This window comes from Wolffia australiana, chromosome 3, assembly GCF_029677425.1.
Source record: "Wolffia australiana isolate 7733 chromosome 3, ASM2967742v1".
Classification (NCBI taxonomy): Eukaryota; Viridiplantae; Streptophyta; class Magnoliopsida; order Alismatales; family Araceae; genus Wolffia; species Wolffia australiana.
Genome location: NC_135837.1, coordinates 22589059 through 22609946, shown reverse-complemented (window position 1 = coordinate 22609946; position 20888 = coordinate 22589059). Strand labels below are relative to the sequence as shown.

The 20888-nt window shown below is 38.6% G+C and overlaps 3 protein-coding genes across 3 annotated transcripts; all 3 read right to left on the bottom strand.

Annotated features, from left to right (window-relative positions):
- Positions 1 to 2994: 2994 nt before the first annotated feature.
- On the bottom strand, positions 2995 to 6528 carry LOC144701337 (protein DETOXIFICATION 16-like). Its single transcript, XM_078573132.1, has 8 exons — positions 5976 to 6528; positions 5337 to 5887; positions 5163 to 5249; positions 5007 to 5063; positions 3978 to 4216; positions 3778 to 3896; positions 3369 to 3455; positions 2995 to 3287 (listed from the first exon to the last, which is right to left on the bottom strand). Exons 1-8 carry the CDS (start codon positions 6219 to 6221, stop codon positions 3240 to 3242), a joined length of 1434 nt encoding a protein of 477 aa, XP_078429258.1. The 5' UTR covers positions 6222 to 6528; the 3' UTR covers positions 2995 to 3239.
- A 136-nt stretch (positions 6529 to 6664) lies between these two features.
- LOC144701338 (uncharacterized) lies at positions 6665 to 7590 on the bottom strand. The gene has a single exon (XM_078573133.1). The coding sequence runs from the start codon at positions 7418 to 7420 to the stop codon at positions 6800 to 6802; it is 621 nt and encodes a 206-aa protein (XP_078429259.1). The 5' UTR covers positions 7421 to 7590; the 3' UTR covers positions 6665 to 6799.
- A 672-nt stretch (positions 7591 to 8262) lies between these two features.
- On the bottom strand, positions 8263 to 11811 carry APG2 (Sec-independent periplasmic protein translocase). Its single transcript, XM_078573131.1, has 4 exons — positions 11458 to 11811; positions 10646 to 10950; positions 9914 to 10204; positions 8263 to 8663 (listed from the first exon to the last, which is right to left on the bottom strand). Exons 1-4 carry the CDS (start codon positions 11705 to 11707, stop codon positions 8454 to 8456), a joined length of 1056 nt encoding a protein of 351 aa, XP_078429257.1. The 5' UTR covers positions 11708 to 11811; the 3' UTR covers positions 8263 to 8453.
- Between the last annotated feature and the right edge of the window lie 9077 nt (positions 11812 to 20888).

Below are 20888 nucleotides of genomic sequence, written 5' to 3'. Positions count from 1 at the left end.
GAAAAAAACTGATATAGGACAATACTATGGGGCCCAGAGCAGAACCATTATTCCCTATACACTTTTAACGACCACATCTCCTTTTGTCCTCATGGCGGGTCATGCCCCATGGAAAGTCTGAAAGGCAAATAAAAGAAGCAAGAGCCTTATATTTTTCAAGGCTCATGTACATAAAAATTATCTCACAGATTATGGCCAAAATATCCAACTTTAACCATTCACAATGACTACTCCCGTCAACTCATCATGCACTTTATAATCGATGTATTGATGATGTCTTCAAAAGATATTTGTGCTGCCATCTGCGTTCCTCTTTTATTTATTCCTTGCAGAATTGGGGTTGACCTTAATAGATCTCTGTGTCATAATAAATTGTGGTAAAGTACTTGATAGTCGCAGTCAAGTTTGTGATGTACATGAAATCAACTTGGATTTCTTGGAATCTCCTGAACATTGTCCGGCCACGATGCTGCTGAATTTTGACCTGAGTTACTATGTATGGTGTTCCCCCCTGGATTTCAAGAATGTATATTTCTAAGAAAAAAACAGAGACAAAAACACAAATGATTGGAAGTAGGGGCCTTCTTACCAGAACATATGTCATTAACTATGATTAGTCTACTTTGATCATCTTTATGTCCACTCAGGTAGAGGGCTTCCATACTTCTACCTATTTAATCTGAAGAACTACTTTGAAAACTATTATTTTAAAAAAATTATAACCCTATAATTTTATAAAAATATATATAGAATGTCATGTCAATGGCATATATAAATTATCATAACGATAATAAATTAGAAACATAGGCTAGAAATAAAATTGAGGTTGGAACTTTTGTTCAATATCAAACGTTTCTGTGTTCTGTAAAGAAAGAAATGGACTCACAAGTGCCTTTAGATCTAGCTGGCTAGCTAATATTATCCAAAACACAAAGGTGGCACCATTTCAAAAAAAAATTAGGCACTCTTTTCTTTGGAATAGATTTTTAATTGACTGGATTTTATCATTTATTATCATAAAAAATCTATATCAGGGGAAACTCAAGGACCAAAGAACTGATGTATTAGTGGCATCCATTCCTTGTGTTTATCCGTAGCACTCAAAGCTAAAGCTCTAATTATAACCCAGATAACCCTACACTCAAAGCTATGGCTCTAAAGAGGTAGGCCCGTATCACTTACTTGCTATAGTTTTATATACGATGCTTGTATCGTCGAAGACTAAGGCTCACATTTTAGGGTTAGGGATGAAATGCCACTTGAACTCAGAGCTATCTGATTAACCATGAATTGTATGCCTGCGCTCAATGGTGAAGTTTCTTACCATTTTGTTTTATGTGATTTTTCCTCATTCCCTCACTCAGCTCATAAACCCTTCTCATTCCTATATTATCCAGATTAAGTTCAACCTTCATTTTGAAGCTAAAGAAAGTTCTAAATATGAAGTTCCAATTTAAGATTCTGGAGAATGTTCGAAAAAAAAGAATCATATACAGATAGTGGTGGCATCGCTTCGGTTACATGCTCAGCGACAAGACCTACAGGCCAGAACGCAGCAGATTTCTACTCTGCTAAGATTTGATTTGTATTCCTCTACATCAATAATTCTAGTAATTCTTAATTCATGTATGAATATAATATGTACAAACAGTGGGTTTTTTGGTGAAGATTTATATTAACTCTGAATATATATTAAACTTCTAGCAGGGTACTTGGTTTATGGGACCTTTCTCTTAGTGTCAAACTCAATTTATTTTGCCTATTCGTATGTTGGATGTGGTCTGAAATCCATAGTCTACAAAAAATGAATTAGATTTTGTAATAAAAATATGATATCTGTACGCTCCATTTAATTACTCTTTTCTATCTTGTCAATAAAAAAGGCCTTGAGATTATTGCTGCTCACTTTGAGCCTCTTGAGTTTTTCCAATTCAGCAGCTCCTATTAGGGTTGCAGCTGGTTTACCGACTCTGAGTCAAAGTTTCTATTGGTTGGTGAGCTTGGAGGAGGGGTACACCCATAATGTAATTCAATTTACTTTCTAATGGTTGGTTCAATAGAGAACTAATTTACTCCATAACCTTTTATCTCTTTCTACCATCCTGATATCGATCACAGGTGGGCCAGTCGGCGAGTCCCCAAACGATAAAGGTCCACTGCCCACTGCTTCTAACCCTGTTTGCATAGGTTTGTACACAGATTTACATTCAATAATCCCTGGGGCTTTCACTTCAATGCGTTTTCTAAATTAATCAGTTCTTATGACAGGTAAATTAATATACTAACAGTTTTTCTGCCATATGGAAGATGCAGGATAGTCTGCAAGCATGATTTCGAAAGGGAGATCAGGCACCACATTCAATTTTTTCCTACTCCATATTGCGTTGAATGGTTAAATACTTAGACCAATAAATATTAGATACTCTCAAAACTTCAAATACTCAAATTTCCAACTGTTTTCTCACTAAGAATCCAAAACTCAACGCCTTGTGTTCTGTTTGCTCCTTATCTCCACCTGAGAAGTCAAGCCTTTCCATAAACGCAAAATGGGTGAGAATTTCTTATAATTTAAATATAGTAGAAATGTCTACTGGCTCTCTTTATGATGCTTTGTATTTTCTATCATGTCATTCTCCTGAAGAAAATGCTTGGAAGTAGACGCAATGTAATGTCAGTTACTAAAACACTTGGAAGGTGTCAGGAGTGAGTGAAACAATTTTGTAAAAAAAAAACAAGATGAATTAAGTCCGGCGCCAAATCTTGTTTTCGTAGGGAGGTAGTACATTGAATTTCCAAGCTTCATGTCAGGAAATTTATGGTGAAAGCAAATAAAAAAAATGTCAAAGTTATAGAATGTGAAGCAGCTGGTCAAAGTCAGATGGGCGAGTGTTGTTAAAAAAGAAGCGGGAGGAAGGGAGCAAGAGATGGAGAGTGTGAGAGAGCAAGATTTACCTCAGGTCAGCATGAGAGCAAGAGAGAGGAGAGACAAAAATCTAGGTAAACCTAATCTAAATATTTAATTATGAGGCCAATTAGCCATCCTGTTTACGATGACGATGACAAATTGACTTTGACTATCAAGATGATGAATCCATGGATGGTTGGCGTAACATCTGTTTTGACAACGGCGGAAACTCATCAACAACAGTAGGATATGTATATCCCAATGAACCCATATTGGCCTAAAGGAGCCCAAGTGGAACCTAAAAGAGGACCCATAATAAATTTTAGTTTTATATTTAACTAGATGAATCAAAGCCTTCAATCCTTTCTAGGGACGCTCCAACCTGAATCATTAAAAAGTGGGGAAACGAAATTACTGAAATTGAAATAAGCGAAAATAGTTAAAGAAACGAAAGAAAACTCACTTCATGGTCCCAATTTGTGGTTAAGATCATGCCCAGGAGGACAGACACTTGGACACAGAGCGCACATATTATGCCCAGCCATAGACCCTGAAACAGCACCATTACCCTCAAGAAAAATAAAAAAAACAGTGTTGATTGAGCTAGCAGGCGAAGAAATGGATTGACAGAGTATAATAAGTAAAGATGAAAGGGTCGACATTGCCACTGGCGTGTAATATAAAAAAAGTACAAAAAAAAGGTTAACCGATCTAGGAGACGGAGAAATGGGCTGACCGCCAAGTAGGATAAAATAAGTAAAGAAAATAGCGGAGTACGAGTAAGCTGGAGAGGAAATGGGTTGACCGAGCGTGGAATTAAACTGTAATCAAAATAACGTTGACCGAATTAAACGGTGAAGAAATAGGATGACCTTGCCGCCAGCTTGGAGTAAGAAAGCAAAGACCACTGACGAGGGAAGACCCACCATGTAGTACGCCCCGAGGTTTAGCAAGGAGCAAGCTTTTTGCCACCCACAGCCTCTCACGGCCCCTAAGATTTTTTTCTCAGTCTTGGGATAACTTAGAAATGGTCAAATTCCCGACCCAGTTAGCCGTAGACTCTTAAAGGCACCTGAGAGAGCGCACTGGATGCCGTCCATGAAGTCCGAAACGGCAAGGATAGGCATCATGGCAGCTACATAATCCGTGACGTCATGTTCCTTGCTGTAGAGGTAGCCCCAGATATTGCGCAGGAGGAGAGTGGCCCCAGCTACGAGCAACCCCTCCGTGGTCACTATGATGAGAACGGCACGTACTGCCATGCGCGCCGCCGTGGCGTTTCCGGCGCCAAGCTCGTTCGCAACTCGTATACTTGAAAAAAACATAGAGAGAGGTAGAGTTTTAGTTTGAGATAGCGAAAGGGACTGATGATACAGTCATGGAGATGGAAAAGGGAAGATATTATTTTAAAAGTAATATATGATAGCAGGAGGATAAGATATGAGATGGAGAAAGAGCAGGTTGAGATAGAAATGGTGAAGGAGATGCAAGTAGATATGGGCATAGAGATAGAGACGAGACGGGGAAAGAAAGGGAGATTGGAATGGTAAAAGAGATGGGGATGGGCATAAGGATAGATGAGATGGTTAAAGAGGTGGAAATATAGGACATGTACATAAGCGTGATTGGATGGAGATGAGGAGAAAGAAGAGATGGTGAAAGAGGTGAATAGAGAGAAAGAGATGAGATAGAAAGAGGAGGCAGAGATATTCATGGAGATGAACATAGAAATGGCACAGCGATAGAGTTGAGAAATAGAAAGAGATAGCTATAGATATGGAGCTGGGCATGGTGATAGAGACGATAAGGAGAAAGAGGAGAGAGAAAGATAAATAGAAACCAACAACAATACAGATACAGATACAAAGATATAGAGACAGAGAGAAAGAGAACCCGACAAGATACAAGTACTCATACAGATGCATATTGATGAGAGAGAGAAAGTCTAAGTGACAAAGCTGAAGAGAGTGGTCTCTAGAGAGTGAAATTGAAATTCAGGGAGTTAAGAGTGAGAGCAACAGACAATTAAAGAGATGGAGATATATTAAGGGGAAACCAAGATGCATGGTCGTACAAATCGAAATAACTGTGTAAAATATACCTTGCAGCACTGCCAAGGCCAGTCGGAACCATATAAACCATCCACATGGTGCTGAGGCTGGAAGATGAACCATAGTCGTCAGTCTAAGCAAACATTCCGTGAACATAACTTATTGAGTAAATCAACAGACAGTCGTAAGGATTGGGGACAGCTGACCTTATGGAAAGTACAGACGTCTCCAGCTGAGGATTCGGAAGAAACCCAGATAAGAGCACCACCATCTCAAACGACCAGTACTCAAGACTGCAGAGTAAATCAACAAAACAATTAAAAAATGAACAAAAAGATTTTTTCTTGAGAAAAACCCAGAAATGAAAATCCTGAGCCCACCAAATCATTGCAGCAGAAGGGGCGGCGAGGCCGACAAACTTGTATATCCCATTCCCATGCAGCGCCTCCAAGGAGAAGCCAGTCCAAGTCATCTCACAGCGGCCGGAGAACCTCACATAGAAGACCAAAAACAGAAAATTGCACCAGTGAGAGATCGAGGTCGCCATGGCGGCACCGCTTGCACCGAGGCCGGTTCGAAAGACCAGAACCCAGCAAAGGGGTACATGGAGCAAGGCCGTGGCACCGCAGATCATCGCCATCGGTGCAACTAAGTTCTGTGTCTGTAGGAATCTGAGCTGGCATTGGGTGAGACCGTAAGCAGCAAGCCCAGGGATCATCCAGCGAGCATACTTTCCAGCTTCCATTGCTATATCTGGCTGCTGACCCAGACCAACCAGGAGTTGACTCGTGGACGCCCATATCAGAGAAAGGGGGACAGTCGCCAGGAGGACTACGACCATGGCACGCTGTAAGTGAATCCCCAGAGAATTATACTTCTTAGCTCCGTAGGCTTGCCCACATAAAGTATCCAGCGCACTCGCCATGCCCAGCTGTACCCTCTTTCAAAGTTAGCTTCTTTTCTGATAATTGAGTGAGATGGGTAAGAGAATTCCCAGGAAAAGATGAGAACTTTCTTACCAGAACGCTGAAACCGGTGACGTTGGCGAAGGAGGTGGCCATGGCGGCGCCGGAGAGGGGGAGCTCGCCGAGATGGCCGACGAACATGAGGGAGACGATTTGAAAGGAGTACTGCAGAAGGTTAACGGCAACGAGGGGGGTAGCCAGAGATACCTGCGTCTTTATCTCTTCGAGAAGAGATAGCGATGATGGCACCGGCAAGAGAGGGGAATCCAATTGGCCCAGTTCATCATCTCGAGCTCCCATTCCTTTTCCTCTTCTCGGTAGCCGACGTCGAAGAACAGATACCCTTTACGTTCCAATTTCTCTGCAGCAAGAGCGTGGACCCAATTTTCAAGGGTCACCCATCTTCTCTCTTTCTCTAGAGAGAAAGAGAGAGAGAGACGGCAGCCTCAAGATAGGGGTCAAGTCCCCGGATAGTGACAGGCCAACATGTTGAAAAATTAATGGTATAAAGGAAGAAAAATTGAAACGATTAGTAGTTAGCGGCAAAGAAGATTCTGATACCTCCAACTCAGCGTCTGATTGGATCAGGATCAAAGAATCCAGCCTCCATCTGGGGAAACAAGCAGATTACAAACAGACCCGTGTTCAGAGAATCCTGTAATCCTCTTTGCACCACCGGATTTTACCACTTTTAAGCAAATTAAATGGTCAGTGGTCAGAAAAAAGATGAAGAAGGGACGGAATTTCGATGAATAAGAGATTTTCATTGGACTGATTTCGGATTTCCGCCAAGGATAATTGCCCATAAACCATTCTGATGGTATGATCAAGAGAGGCGGAGAGGAAGAGAGAAGTCATCCAATACTTCTGATTCTCCATCATTCCATCACCACCTTCGCTCCAGCGGCCTTCAATTTCTCGATGATTTGCTCGGCTTCCTCCATCGACAGCCCTCCTCTGACGACAACGGGGGCCTTCTCCACGAGCTCCTTCGCCTCTTTCAAGCCCAAATCAGTGAATCCCCTCACCTCCTTGATCACCTTGATCTTGGAAGCAGCCTCGAACGACTCCAACTTCACTTCGAACACGGTCTTCTCCACCTTCTTCTCTTCTTTTCCCGATCCGGCTTTGGCAGCCGCTGCCGCCATTGCAATTCCGCCGACCCCGCCCTTCATGACTCCGATCGAGGGCGGTTCCTTCATGTTCATCTTCCTCATGAGAATGGCGGACAGCTCGGCCACTTCGACCAGAGTCAACCCCGAAATTTCATCCACAAGGCGCCATACGCGGGCGCTGGGCGGGCTCCGATGCTCGGCTGGGTCGAAATTCGCCGGATCGTAGTCCGCCGGCAGCCTTCTCTGGTCGAACAACTCTTCTTCTTCATCCGGATCCGGCTTCTCGTCTCTGAGTGCAGCGGAAGAGTATCTAAGCTTGAAACCCATGGATATTTGCCGATTTGCCGGCAAGAAACGGCAACCAAATCTCGAAATGGAGCTCATTTTCAACGATTCCTGTGAACAGATGGTCAATCCTTCAACGATAGATCAGAGAATTGGAAGAATTCAAGCTCGAAACCACTGCATATCAACCGCCGGCTACTAACACCGCCTCCGCCAAGATCGTCGACGACGCTTCTCTGCAACTCTTCCGAGGAAAAAACCTTCTAGGGCAAGCTTGTTCATAGCACCCCCATTTATGGGCCTAAATCTGAAAACCGAAAATTAACCCGACCCGATTACCATTTCCGACCCGATAACCTTTTCTGTGCTTTTTTGGCAGCCTAGGAGGTGAAGAAAATTAGAATTTATTGCTGTAATGGAGAATTCTTCGGCTAAATATTATGATGAAGATGGAATTTTTCAACCATTACCAGCTCCAAAAATATAACCAGAGTTCCATCAAAGTACCCCAACGAATTTGCTGTGATGTAATGTGATATTAAAAGAGGAAGGTGGAAATTTTTATTAGATAATCCAGAAGAGATATTGTCATGAAGTGATAGTGACAGATAGTTTTTAAACTTAAGTATTTTTTGCTAGTATCATGGTAGAAACCCTAAGAGCTATATAGGAATTGTTTCTAATATTGTTGAAAATAGGGTTATAGCTACTGAAAGGGAAATACCTTAGAAGCAAAATACCAAAATGCCCTAAATGGGCTAGGAGTGACAAAGATACCCTTAAGATAAAATATTGCATCATACCATTATGACCATTCAATTATTCACCATTTCACTTCCTGACTACCCTCCCAATGAAAGGGTTATAGCTACTGAAAGGGAAATACCCAAGGAAAAAAGACCAAAATGCCCTCAACGGGCTAGGAGTGACAAAGATACCCCTAAGATATAAGATTGTATCATACCATTATGACCATTAAATTATTCATCAATTCCAGCTGAGGTACACTTCTCTCTCCTGCTAATGGGAGATGATATCATAAAAATTGAGATAAATAGAAAGAAAACTATCTCTATGTCCTCTGAGGATATGATACATGAAAGAGAGGAGAGACAGATAGGATATGATGACATCATCGGCCCGTGAGCTTGACAGCCCAGGCACCGCCGAGGTAGAGGCCCATGAGCGGGCCTGCCAGCAGGATCTGAGTGAGAGGGTCGGTGGAAGGCGTGAGCACCGCTGCAGCCACAACAGCACCCACCACAACATATCTCCAGACTGACAGCATCTGATCTCCAGTCACCAGACCCACCTGCCCCAAGATGAGCTGAATGACAGGCACCTGCACTTGATCCGATCCCCATGCATAAGCACTACCGATGATGATGATGATGACGATGATGATGATGATGATGATGATGACGACAACGACTTATTATTACGGCGGTGACGATGATGACTCTGACATATTATTAAGGCGATGATGATGATGATAATGGCTTAATGTTATGATGATGATGATAATGACGATGACTTATTATGATGATGATGATGACGACGACTTATTATTCTGGCGGTGATGATGGTGATGATGATGATGACTATAACATATTATTAAGGTGATGATGATGATAATGATTTATTATGATGATCATGATGATGATGACGACTTTGTATTGCACTGATGATGATGACTTAATATTATTATTATGAGGACTTATTTTTATTAATTACTAGAATGATGATGATGATGACTTATTATTATTACAATGATGACTTATAGGGTGGTTACCGCTTTGTTGGGTGACCACCTTAAATCACTTTTCAAAAAAAAATGATGATTACTTATTATGATGAACATGATGTAGCAAAATATGTATGCTGAAAACAGAGAATAGAGATGGAAATTGTTGATCACACGGAAAACTCCTGGACGGGGCATCCTTTCTTTTCTCTCCAGTAAAGAGAGGTGATGATTATGACTCACTATGACGATCCTGATGATGGTGGCAAGAGAATAGAGATGGACATTGTTGACCATATGGCAACCTTCTAGATGGAAGTACATTTCTTCTCGCTCCAGGCAAGAGATATGATGATTATGGTGTATTATGATGATCATGATGATGGTGGCAAAAGAAGTATGTTGAAAGTAGCTAATAAAGATGGACAATGTCGATCATAGATCAACCTTCTGGATGGAACATGGTTCCTGTCTCTCTAGGCAAAAGAGATGATAACCCGACGACATGGGGATGATATGAAAAATCATCATGAGCTAATGATAAAAACCAGAGAATATAATATCTGATCATTGGTCAAACTTTGAGAAGAGGAACAGAGCGGGACATAGAGGAACCCAACCTTCTGGATGGAACATGATTCCTCTCTCTCACTATATGTACAGACGGGAGAGATGATCACCCGATGACATGAGGATGACGTGGTGATGATCATCATGACAATGACAATTACAGGACGATCTTTTAAATGGAACCCGGGGATGATTATCATGAGCTAATGATAGTAATATAGAGGCAGCTAGAGAGAGAGATATGGAGATATATATATATATATAGAGAGAGAGAGAACCTGGAAAGAGAGGCCAGTGCTGAACATGAGAACCAGCACAAACTCAAAGTACTGATCAATGGACCAGAGAGACTCTACAGCGCCTTCCGCATAACTCACGAAGAAGTTAAGAGCAGCCGGAGTGAGAACAGCATAAGAGAATGCAACTCCCGCGTAGAAGAGGATAGACGAACCGAAAACTATAGGGCCCAAAAATCTTCTCTCTGACACGGTCAAACCAGGCACAACAAAGGCAATGATCTCATACAGTATGACCGGGCTTCCCAGAAGAAGCCCGCAGTACCCAGAAACCTGCACGGAAAATTTTCAATTCATTGCTGATAACATGTGATCATGAATCATAAATATATATATCGTTCCCTAATTCAGTATAAGATATTATCTATTTACGTTTTATCTATACTACTACAGGAATGAGAGAATATACGTTAAAAAAATTCAAGAATTAGGGAATTTCACTTCTATGTGTGAATTAAAACTTAATGCCCAGGTAATTCCAGGTGTTTAATTTACACAGAAGAAGACTAGTATCCTAATTCAGTAAAAGACATCATTGAATCACGTGTTGGCTATACTAATTCAGGAATAAGTGAATTTTAACAAATTCCTGAATTAGGCCACGTATCTGCGTGGAATTAATTCACCGATTTTGACGACATATTGAGAAATTGATCAGGTGATTTTTCTGATTTTTAAGAACTTTTTGAATCAAATAAAAATCTAGATAATCACCTTCAGGGTGGTGAAGAAGAATTCTCCAGGGGATAATTGTAAGAATCTAACTCCTTGGGCAGCGACCGGGGCCTCGAGTAGAAGAATCAGTTCTTTGGAGAATGCGAAGCAGCCTAAGATGGCGGCGCCGACAGCCAAAACGGAGATGAAGATTCTCTGACGGAGTTCTTCCAGGTGATCGAAGATGCTCATCTCCTTGTCGTCTGGAAGGAGCTCTTTGCTGGGATAAAGAAAGTTGTACAGAGAACTTTGTTCATCGTTGGACGCTGAATTAGTAAGGGCATCCTGGAACACATTTGATGAACCTGGAAGGGAAAAAATTAACAGCACCCATTAGAAATCTTGCCATAAAAACAACCTTGCATTCATATTATGACATACGACGGGAAGATCGGGCGCCATTAGATATGTTTAGCTATATCAAAGCCTGAGCAGAAAAGGGTTGATGGGTGTATCAACAGCAAGGGTCAGAATTTTATGTGCCTCAAAGATTGAAAGGTTATACTAACTATTTCTGTATCAAATAATAAAACAATTTTTAACTAATGCGTTTCTTCAGAGCTAAATTATGTCTAAATTCATAGTTTTCCCTACATCATTCAATTAGCAAGATCAAATAAGAACACGCGATTTCCATGGTTAAAGAGAAGGGCACGCGATTCTCAAAGAAACTAGAACATATTAATTTCAAAATAATAGAAAAAAATTCCAAGCGCTAATTCCAAGGAGATCGCAGCAAAGCTGCCATTCAAAACACAAAGACCACCAGAAGAATCCCCAGCGATTGCAAAAAACGAGATTAACAGACTCACTGGGCTTATCTTCAACAGCAGCTCCGATTCCTCCCTGTTTTAGCTGCGGCGGGGTCGATTGAATCTGCTCGTCGCTCCCGTTCTCGAGAGCGAATCGGCGAAAGTTGTTGCCCCGATTTCTAGATAAAAGAGCGAGATTTCTTGACGTCGAAGGCAGTTCTTTCGAGCCCATGTAAGAACAACATCTCCGCGTGGGAGCGCCGGGGCGGCAGAGCGAGCTGAGCTGCAAGTGCGACGCCAGCGCCGCCATCTCCGCCCTCTTCTTCTTCTTCTTCTTGAGCTCTCCCTCGCCACGGAACTAGAGAGAACGCTAACCAGGCCCTCGGATAGTTTCTCACCTTACTTGGAGTTTCTACAACCAGATTTAATGGTATTCTTTCCCCTCTAGGCCCATTATACTCTAATCGTGCAGGGACGAGGACGGGACGATTTTTCCGTCTCGGGACGAGAAATCGTCCCGTCCGAGGATACGGACGAATTTCGGGACGGAAATTCGTCACGGGGACCACCGGACGGGAGGGTTTTTGTCCCGTGGGACGAAATAACGGTCTGTCCGGAGGTCTCGGACGATGGACGGACGGACGGACGAATCTGGATGGAAAACCCCCGGATTTACATCCGACGGTTGAGATGTTGCCATGTGGACTCGCAATGACGATTTGCATCAAAGTCCCTGTGCTTTTACATGCGTGCAAATGGACTCCATTCAGAAATAATTGTACATATGTCCCATTGCGCTATCTCCTCAGTAATTCCCTAAGAAACTTGAAAAAATCTATATTAATATATTAAAAATATAAAATGGGTTTTTTTTGTCCAGGACAAATTTCGGGACAAAAATTCGTCCCGGGAGAACTGGACGAGATGAAAAACCGTCCCGGTATGACTGGACGGGACAGTTTTTTTACCATTGGACAGAAAACCGTCCCATCCTTCATCCCTGAACTTACTCTGGACGTCGGACGGGATGAAATCCGTCCCATTCTGTCCATCGTCCACGTCCGGGACGATCCGGAACTATAATCATCTTAAACTTGTAAGTAAGACTACCTCTTGTTTCGAAACTTGAGATCTAGATACCTAGATAGATTTCTACTTGTAAATGTGAGACTGATGTCTCAACCTTAGCAATCCCAGATATAGTGCATGATTTTTAGGGATGGAGACGCTGCATCAGTTCGTGTCATTTTTTGGGGTCATCCCAAACTGACCCGTCCCAAAACCGTCCCGTCCAAAACCATCCTGTCCAGAACCGCCCCGTTCAGAAATCGCCCGTCCAAAAGCGTCCAGTTGGGACACGTTGCACCCCTGACAGCCCGATTCTGTACTACATCTTGAGTAGAAAATGCTCCAATGCAGAGAAGTTTTAAATTTTCATAAAAAATCATAAAATGAAAATTTAATACTTTTGTCCCACATCCAGTCCAACACTCGAGGACATGACAATCTTTTTGTCCCAAAACAAAAAATGTCTTGTCCTTCATCTCTCTCGAATGTATGTAAGACCGTGTAATTTCTCAATTAATCAAATATGTCATCTTCGTCTTGATCTGTATCATTGTAATTTTGTTTCTGAACCTTATCATGCTGATGTGAGTTGCTTGATCATATGCTCTTTCCCCGACGCCATATTTTTTGTTGCAGCCTACCCTAACACCATGCAATTTTTCTCTACCCCTCATACTGAAATGCCATGCCCAACGCCAATTTGCATATTACAAACTAATAAAATCAGATTTAGGGGTAAATTTATGTCGTTGTGAATTTGAGTTTAATCGATAATATTTGTAAACCTTTACTCTTGACTAATTAATATAGATAGCGATGAGCAAGGGTCATCTCCACATGGAACAGATATTAGGGAAATATCTATCTTTATAGGGCGAATTTGAGGGGAATAGAAGGGATAAGTATAGTGTGAGAGGTAGATATATGATGGCGGTGATCAGAGTTTGAGATTGCTCCTATTTGAGAAGAGTGAACCGGTATTGGTCTTGATCAGAGTGAGTGTAACAAGAGAGAAGGATGAAGAATTAGACAAATCGAGAACTAATGGCGAGGAGTATCTGATTTAGAGCTTTATAATGCAGGGTTTGATAAAATATAAGATGGTGCAAAGGCAAGACGCGATGAAGATGGTGTGGGAAGCGGAGATGAAGGTGGTGAAATACGAGTAGAGTGAGGAGTGAAATGGGGGAAGATAGTGATTTAGTTTTTCTTAAATAAGTAGAGAGGGGATGCGTTACAAGTTCATGACATCGTAGGTGATACATTAGGTGGATGGTAGAAGATGGTATATAGGGATGGATGATGGGTTTTGATAGATATGAATGACGGATAAGATTGATGGATGATCTACCAAAATGTGTTGAATAATGACCAATAGAAGGAAAGAGACTAACCTTAGATCCCTATGTTCCGTCTGGATCAACGCATCTTCCTGATGTAGATCAGCCTTCCCACTCTTTTGTTGATCATCTCTACACACTTAGAACACCAAGAGCACATTTGATGAACCTTCAATACTTCACTTTCTTTCAATCTGCCTATCTAAGAGGAAGTGATCTCAAAAAAAATTTTACAAATATCAGGATTCGAATTTATATAGGTGGATATAGGACATAAAGATGAAGATACCCATAAAATTTCAGCTCAATCGGAGTTATGGATTGTAAGATATCAAGCTTGTAAGTTAGATAATTCATACCCGTTGATTTAATCAAAATATTTCTCACTCCTCATCCTCGTCCTCGTCAGTATCATCATCTCATTCTGTTAGGGTTTTGTCTCATTGTTACAGTAAATGTCATCGTTGTCGCTGATTGCCCCGCGTCATCCTTGATGGATGACTCTCGTCGCGCCTCGTGTTGCTTCTGAAAAAGACAAAAATACAAAGATAGCTGTTTAATATTAAAATGTCTATTAATAAATATGTTGCATCTAACATGGCGGCGCGTCGGCGCGTACCATGTCAGTACGCTCCCTTTAAAAGCCAATAGCAGGATGACACAAGTGCACATGTGTACACGTGGCATTGGGTGTCTCGTAACACGGGGCTTATCTTTGCCCAGTCAAAAAGAAAAAAAATATTATTTAACGTCTTCAAGACTCAGTCTCCACAATGCATTTGTTTCAAAAAGAGCTCCTTTTTTATTGGGCCATATCATACCTATGCTTAAAAATTAATAAATAAGATCGTTAGCAATAAATGACACTATGGCATTGGTAATCACAATGCCAAAACGATATTGGATCAATGATTGGTTGTCACCAATTATTAGTCCTAATTGTTTGTCTGTCATCGTTTGATGAATCAAACAGCGACACTTGGCATCACGGAAATAGCAGGCCTTAAAAATATTCCAAAATCCATATTAAATTACATATAAGCTCAAAAAAATAGATAATGTGCCTTACGACTTAGAAAGACTATATTTTTACAAATATGATGTCAAAAAATTCAGGAAAATTTATATTACACATGAAAATTTATGTTCTTTCAGAATTTGATGTTAAAAAGTCATTAAAAGAACTAAAAAATTCATAAAATTCAAAATATCAGTCTAAAATTAAATTTAATCATTTTAAGCTTGATAACACTAATATATTATTGATTTAATGCAAATAAACGTGTAAATATGACCTCGTTAACCTACTAAAAATATGTGTTGTCACAAACCTGCACTACATTGTCTGTGACGCCTCAATCCACTTTGCGCAAGACCCCTACACAATTATTAATCCACTTATTTAGACCAATCTCCTTACAAGCCCACGTATGAAACATTTCACATGTCATTTACTTAATTATACATTTCAAATGTTAGTTATAGTGAATATGACTTACGAATCAACATTGAATTTGTAAAATATAATATTAGGTTGAAGGATGTAATGATGAATTACATATTTGGGTTTGTGATCGAAGATTGGTGAAATCTCAGTTGCTAATTTAAACTACACATTCCACTATTTTTCTAGCCTGATTGGCTAAATCACGTGATTTCAACTTATCAAAACCATTCAATTTAATAAAATACTAATTATCAGCTTAACAGACGCTTAACACTGGAGGAGGAGGAATTAGGTAGTTTAAATTTTAATTATTTTGTATTCTCAATGTTTAAAAAAGTTAAATATATTTTTCTTATCTTAAGGTGAAATCACTTTAGTGTGGGAATATGATATTTAAGTGTTTTTCTAGGTTTGGGGAGCCTATCAACTCCCATACATGTTATCATCTCTCAAATCATCACTCACAAGTCACATAAATTATGGTCTATTTAGTGGGTTATATGGGTTTGGCTGAATATTTGAAATAATAATGTTGCAGCAAAATAAAGAAATCCAGTCAATTCTAAAATTTGAATCAGAGGATGATCATATCACCTTGCGTTGAAGATATTTCACTCACATTTGGTTTTGGGAAGAGTACATGTTGGGTTTTAGAGCATTGATTGATATGAAAATAAAAAAAAATCATGCAGCATAATATTACAAAAGATATCATAACGACACTCTAAAAATTATGATCCAATCGCATGTGCACTTATTAGATCAATGACTCTCAGTCCCTTGAACAAAATGGGTTGAGATGCTCAAGATTCTAGCCTCTATACATATCATTGACATGCTGAATCTCCTCCTTCAACATACCAATCTTTTTTATTTATACTTTGTCATATTTTTACCCTTCTAGTTGCATTGAAAGTGAAGATGATATAAAGGGAGAAGGGAAAATAAGGGTGGGGCACCTTAACAATTCTGGAATCATCATTTTTTTTCATGATCTTCCCATGACTATACTTAAACTCCTAAATTTGAAGTGTATCATCCAACGTTTAAATATCAGTGATGTCTTTGATCCTCGAGCAACCTTCATCTTGACAAGTCGTGTTCATGCTCCTTTATCATTGTTACATTGTCTCGATTGGATTGGGAAGGGAAACAAGCCAAAAGGGGAAGGGATAAAAAGGGAAATGGACTTGAAAAATTATGGCCTGGATAAATTTTGACCCTCCTAAGATGACTTTGGACCATGGTCAACTGTGAAACCCTAATTGGTCATCAAAGTTTGTATTGGTGTCTCTAGGAACCTTCACTACCGTCAATTACTGTATACATATAATCTGTGACATATGTAAGAATCATAAATGATTTGGGGTATGTTTAAGCATCAAACCACATTTCCAAACAATATTCATGCATAAAAAGAACTTTGGAGAACCTTTATCTAACATTTACACTACCTTGACCAGGAATTTAATGCACCTTCTTCATTGATTCAATATCTTCTTCTAACAAGCATAGATGATCCCATCTTTATAAATCAATCACCTTCTTGAATTCTATCTGTATGAGCTAAGGGTAACTTGATAAGCCGAAAAATCACGTAAAATTACGTGGTCGTTGCGCTTTTTAGACTTATGCAATAAATTTATAATTCCCTTAATTACTAAATAAGAATATAGAGCAAGCATGGGGTCGATCCGCAAGGAGGCAACAATTCAGAATTTTCAAACAATTTTTATGAATCAAGTCAAGTAATTTTGAATTTTGCAATATTTAATTCAATTAATATTAAATAATATTCTTAAAATAATCAAAATTAAGTAAAACTTAATTTTGATTTCGGTCAGAAAATTCCAGATAAGAATATTATTATTATTTTAAGCTCATAAAAATATAAATTATTAATTTCCCAATTTAATAAAATTTATAATAATTTTCAGAATTAAAATTGGGAATTTAATAATCAAGAAAGTGATTTTTGAATTGGAGTTCAAAATGGATGAATTTTCGGTTCAAATTTTATTTTTGGGTTTTTTATATATTAAATTAAATTCCTAAACAATAAAAACTGAAATCTAGAGAGAGAAACAAATCAAATTAACCTAGAGAGAGAAAGTGAAGAAATTGGGGAAAGCCCCAATTTCGACCCTAAATTAAAAATGTAATGAAGCAGAAATGTCCTAAAATGATTAAGAATTAATTATCAAAAGTCAGATCTCGAATCCAAATCAAAAAGAAGTGCTGATGCATTCAAAACATGAATCTAGGGCATGTACATTTCGCCCATGCCAAGGCGTTTTCGAATCGTTCTAGAAGATGATCAAATAAAATTCAGAAACTTACAAATTTGATAAATAGATCCAGATCTGACGACTTCCAGAATGCCTCCTGTGTCCTTCCTGGCCAATTGCTTGGGGAGAGCCTCCAAAAAGTGATTTTCGCCCTTTTCCAGACCTCCATTTAAAGATCCAACCGTCTGGATTGTAGAGGGGGAAAAGACGAACCTACCCTCAAAATTTCAGCCCAATAGGACATGTAGATCTCAAGATATCAAGGTTTTAGTGAGAAAAAATCTGAGCCGTTGGATTTATTTATCTCTCCTCCAATAAGCTTGGAAATGGCGCGTTTTGATTGGCTAGCATGATTATTTCTCGTTTTCCGCTTTCTCGGATCACGCCCTGACACGTTGTTGTGCGCGTCGTTCGCCCGCAATCATTGGCAAGTGATTTCATCATTTGAACGGCTAGGAATTCTCCACGTCACCCTGAAATAATAAAAACAAAAGAAAAGGACAAAAGGTCTTTTTTAAAAATATATATATATTTTTTTATTCTCTTAGCCGTAATCTTTGACCATTCTTCTCTCTTTTATTTTAAATCATAAGCCGCTATTCTTCTCTCTCTTCTCTCTTTAAATATTTTAAATCATAGCCACTTATGTTGACTATTCTTCTCTCTCTCTTCTCTCTTTTATATATTTTAAATCATAGCCGCTTATGTTGACTATTCTTCTCTCTCTCTTGTCTCTATTTATTATATAATAATAACCACTCATTCTCTCTCTCTCTCTTTATTCTTATTTAAATAAATATATCCATTTATTCGCCCGGGCGAATGACGTGGATACTCCTTAGTAAATATTTAAATATATTATAAATGCCAAATAAATAATATATGTGTTATTTAAATATGTAAAAATCATTTCTTGGCTATATAATGGTCAAAAAATTATATAAAAATATGGAAAATTCCAGAAAAATCATGGAAACACTTACCAACCTTTAGCCAAGTATTTAAAACCCTGTAAAAAATATTTCTTCACTGAAATGAAGTTAAATTCCATAAAAAATGATAAAAAATCAGAATTAATAATAAAATGAAAGGTTAAATGATCTATCTTTATTTTAATATGATAACATGGAAATATAGTCATTAAAACACATAAATATAATATAAAATTCATTAATTAATCATGTTAATTTGCAAGTTATCATAACTTCAATTCCTTAATTAGGGATTCATAAGCATAGTCAAAACATAACCAACATGGTGGAGGTTCCCTAGCGCGTCATGAGCATCGGGCAAGAAAGAGGTGGGGCAGTCGAGCAACTCAAGCGAACTGACTTACTTTTTGGGACTAAATGGAGAAGGTCGTGAAGGTAGCCTCATTAACCACCCATACAGTTGGATGAATGGGGTGATCATATCACCGCCTGGGTTTTCACGAGAGTTGGCGAGTCCTGAAGTGCATGTTAAGGGCACTAGCGCATACCCTAGGGTGATCATCACCACCAACACCTCATTTATTGGCACAGTGGAACGTGTAACCTGCCTATTGTCCTAGTCAACCACTCAAAGTCATGTCATCCATAGCGCCTAACAGAATGTGGCAGCAAGGGGCGACCCACCCATACAGACACCCATAAAGACCGTCTGGCAAAAACACTATAGGCACGAAGCGTGGTAGGCCTTAGGAGAATTTATAGGACTCCGATATGAATATGTTTCACTAAAAATTATGTTTAGTACGATTTAATGATTAATACAATTAAATTCGGTGAATTTTTTTCCTAAATAGCATACAACATTCATCCTTAGTTACTATATACAAATGGCCCCATGATCAAGGATATCGAAATTCACTTAGTGATTCAATATATTCAAGGACATCATTTTTAACATCACAAGATAATATCCTAGACGTATTTCTCATATGCACAAGAAAAGTGTTCCATTTCTAAATGAGGTGGAAATTGATAAGAGATTCTCTTCTTTAATGTCAATCGATTATGGTCTCTTTATGTATCTGCGTGGTCTCTCTGTGATTGTAATTCATGATTATGTTTAGTCCTAGAGACAATACTTCCACAATGTTATGTCAAAAAGAAAGTTTAATGAGCATCAGTAAGTTTATATTAGCTAGGTGCAAAGCTTCATATTAGTTTCGATAATCAGAATGAAAAATATAATAACCTCAATAAATTTTAACAATAATGTCATAACTTGTGATAAGAAAATGACTTTTGTCTCTCATATGAACATTGAAATGAATATCACATTGGACTAGTAAATCATGTACATGCCTACTTTGAAGCTCAACGTTATGATAGTGATGTCATTCATCCTAAAGATCATAATGAAACAAATTTATTTTTATAGAAAGATATTGATATTTAGAGGGTGTCTTTTGAAGATTTCAAGAAAAACTTCTTCTTCACTGGAGCACATAGGAATCATTTACTCTATAGGGGCGAGTTTTTGTATCTCCAACTTTGGATGATTATGCGTAGCCATAACTATAATAATTGTGCTTAATCAAGGTGATGAAATGTTAATTTTTATATTTAATTAAAATGATACGGGGAAGTATCAAATCATGACCATTTGCACTTACTTGTTTATCAAATAAATAATCTAAAATCTTCCCCTTTTAATGAATCCCAAAATTGACATCTCAAGTTTATACCCCTATCTGAAGTGTATGAACAAATCATTAACCATAATAATGTGTGCAATAAAAACTAGATCATTGTGTCAGTAACATCTCCCAATAACTTGGAGCTTTATTTAGACTCATGCTCCCACATAATCCATTCCCCCCTTAATCTATACCCCCCTCAACCTATTATCCCCTTTTAAATTGTTTAATCTATGTCTAGACATGCTGAAATTTAGGCTACGTAAGAGATGAATTACACACTAATAATATTTCAGACCAGTGAGATGAGATGACTAATGTTATCGCAAACAGAATATTGTATTGCACATCGATAGACATAAAACGAATGAAATTACGAATGCTAACATTAGTATATGCACACATCCCTTGATTTAAAGTGAAAAATATAAAAGTTAAGGCAGCGAACAAGAAAAACATTTTGGTTTACTCTACATCTTTTAAATTTAAATGTAATTAATATTCAGAATTATTGAATCCATCATTTCTTCGTGTAATAATATCATAAATGAAAAATTAGATCAAGGAATAATGAAATCTGTATTTTATAATTAAATATCATAGATATATCAAATTAAAAATTGACAAACGATTAAAAATTGACAAACGGTTTTTTTGCCTACCATTCAATCAAACATTAATCACTATATTTGAACCTTTTCATATTAATATTTAAACTCTAA

Coding starts and splice junctions, on each gene's coding strand:
- LOC144701337 (XM_078573132.1), bottom strand. CDS start 6,221: ATGGGAGCTCGAGATGATGAACTGGGCCAATTGGATTCCCCTCTCTTG. Junction 3,456..3,777: donor TACTCCAAGCTGGCGGCAAG/GTCATCCTATTT, acceptor GTGCTGTTTCAG/GGTCTATGGCTGGGCATAAT. Junction 3,288..3,368: donor CCACAAATTGGGACCATGAA/GTGAGTTTTCTT, acceptor TTAATGATTCAG/GTTGGAGCGTCCCTAGAAAG.
- LOC144701338 (XM_078573133.1), bottom strand. CDS start 7,420: ATGAGCTCCATTTCGAGATTTGGTTGCCGTTTCTTGCCGGCAAATCGG.
- APG2 (XM_078573131.1), bottom strand. CDS start 11,707: ATGGCGGCGCTGGCGTCGCACTTGCAGCTCAGCTCGCTCTGCCGCCCC. Junction 10,951..11,457: donor TGCTGTTGAAGATAAGCCCA/GTGAGTCTGTTA, acceptor TTTCCCTTCCAG/GTTCATCAAATGTGTTCCAG. Junction 10,205..10,645: donor TCTTCTTCACCACCCTGAAG/GTGATTATCTAG, acceptor TTTTCCGTGCAG/GTTTCTGGGTACTGCGGGCT.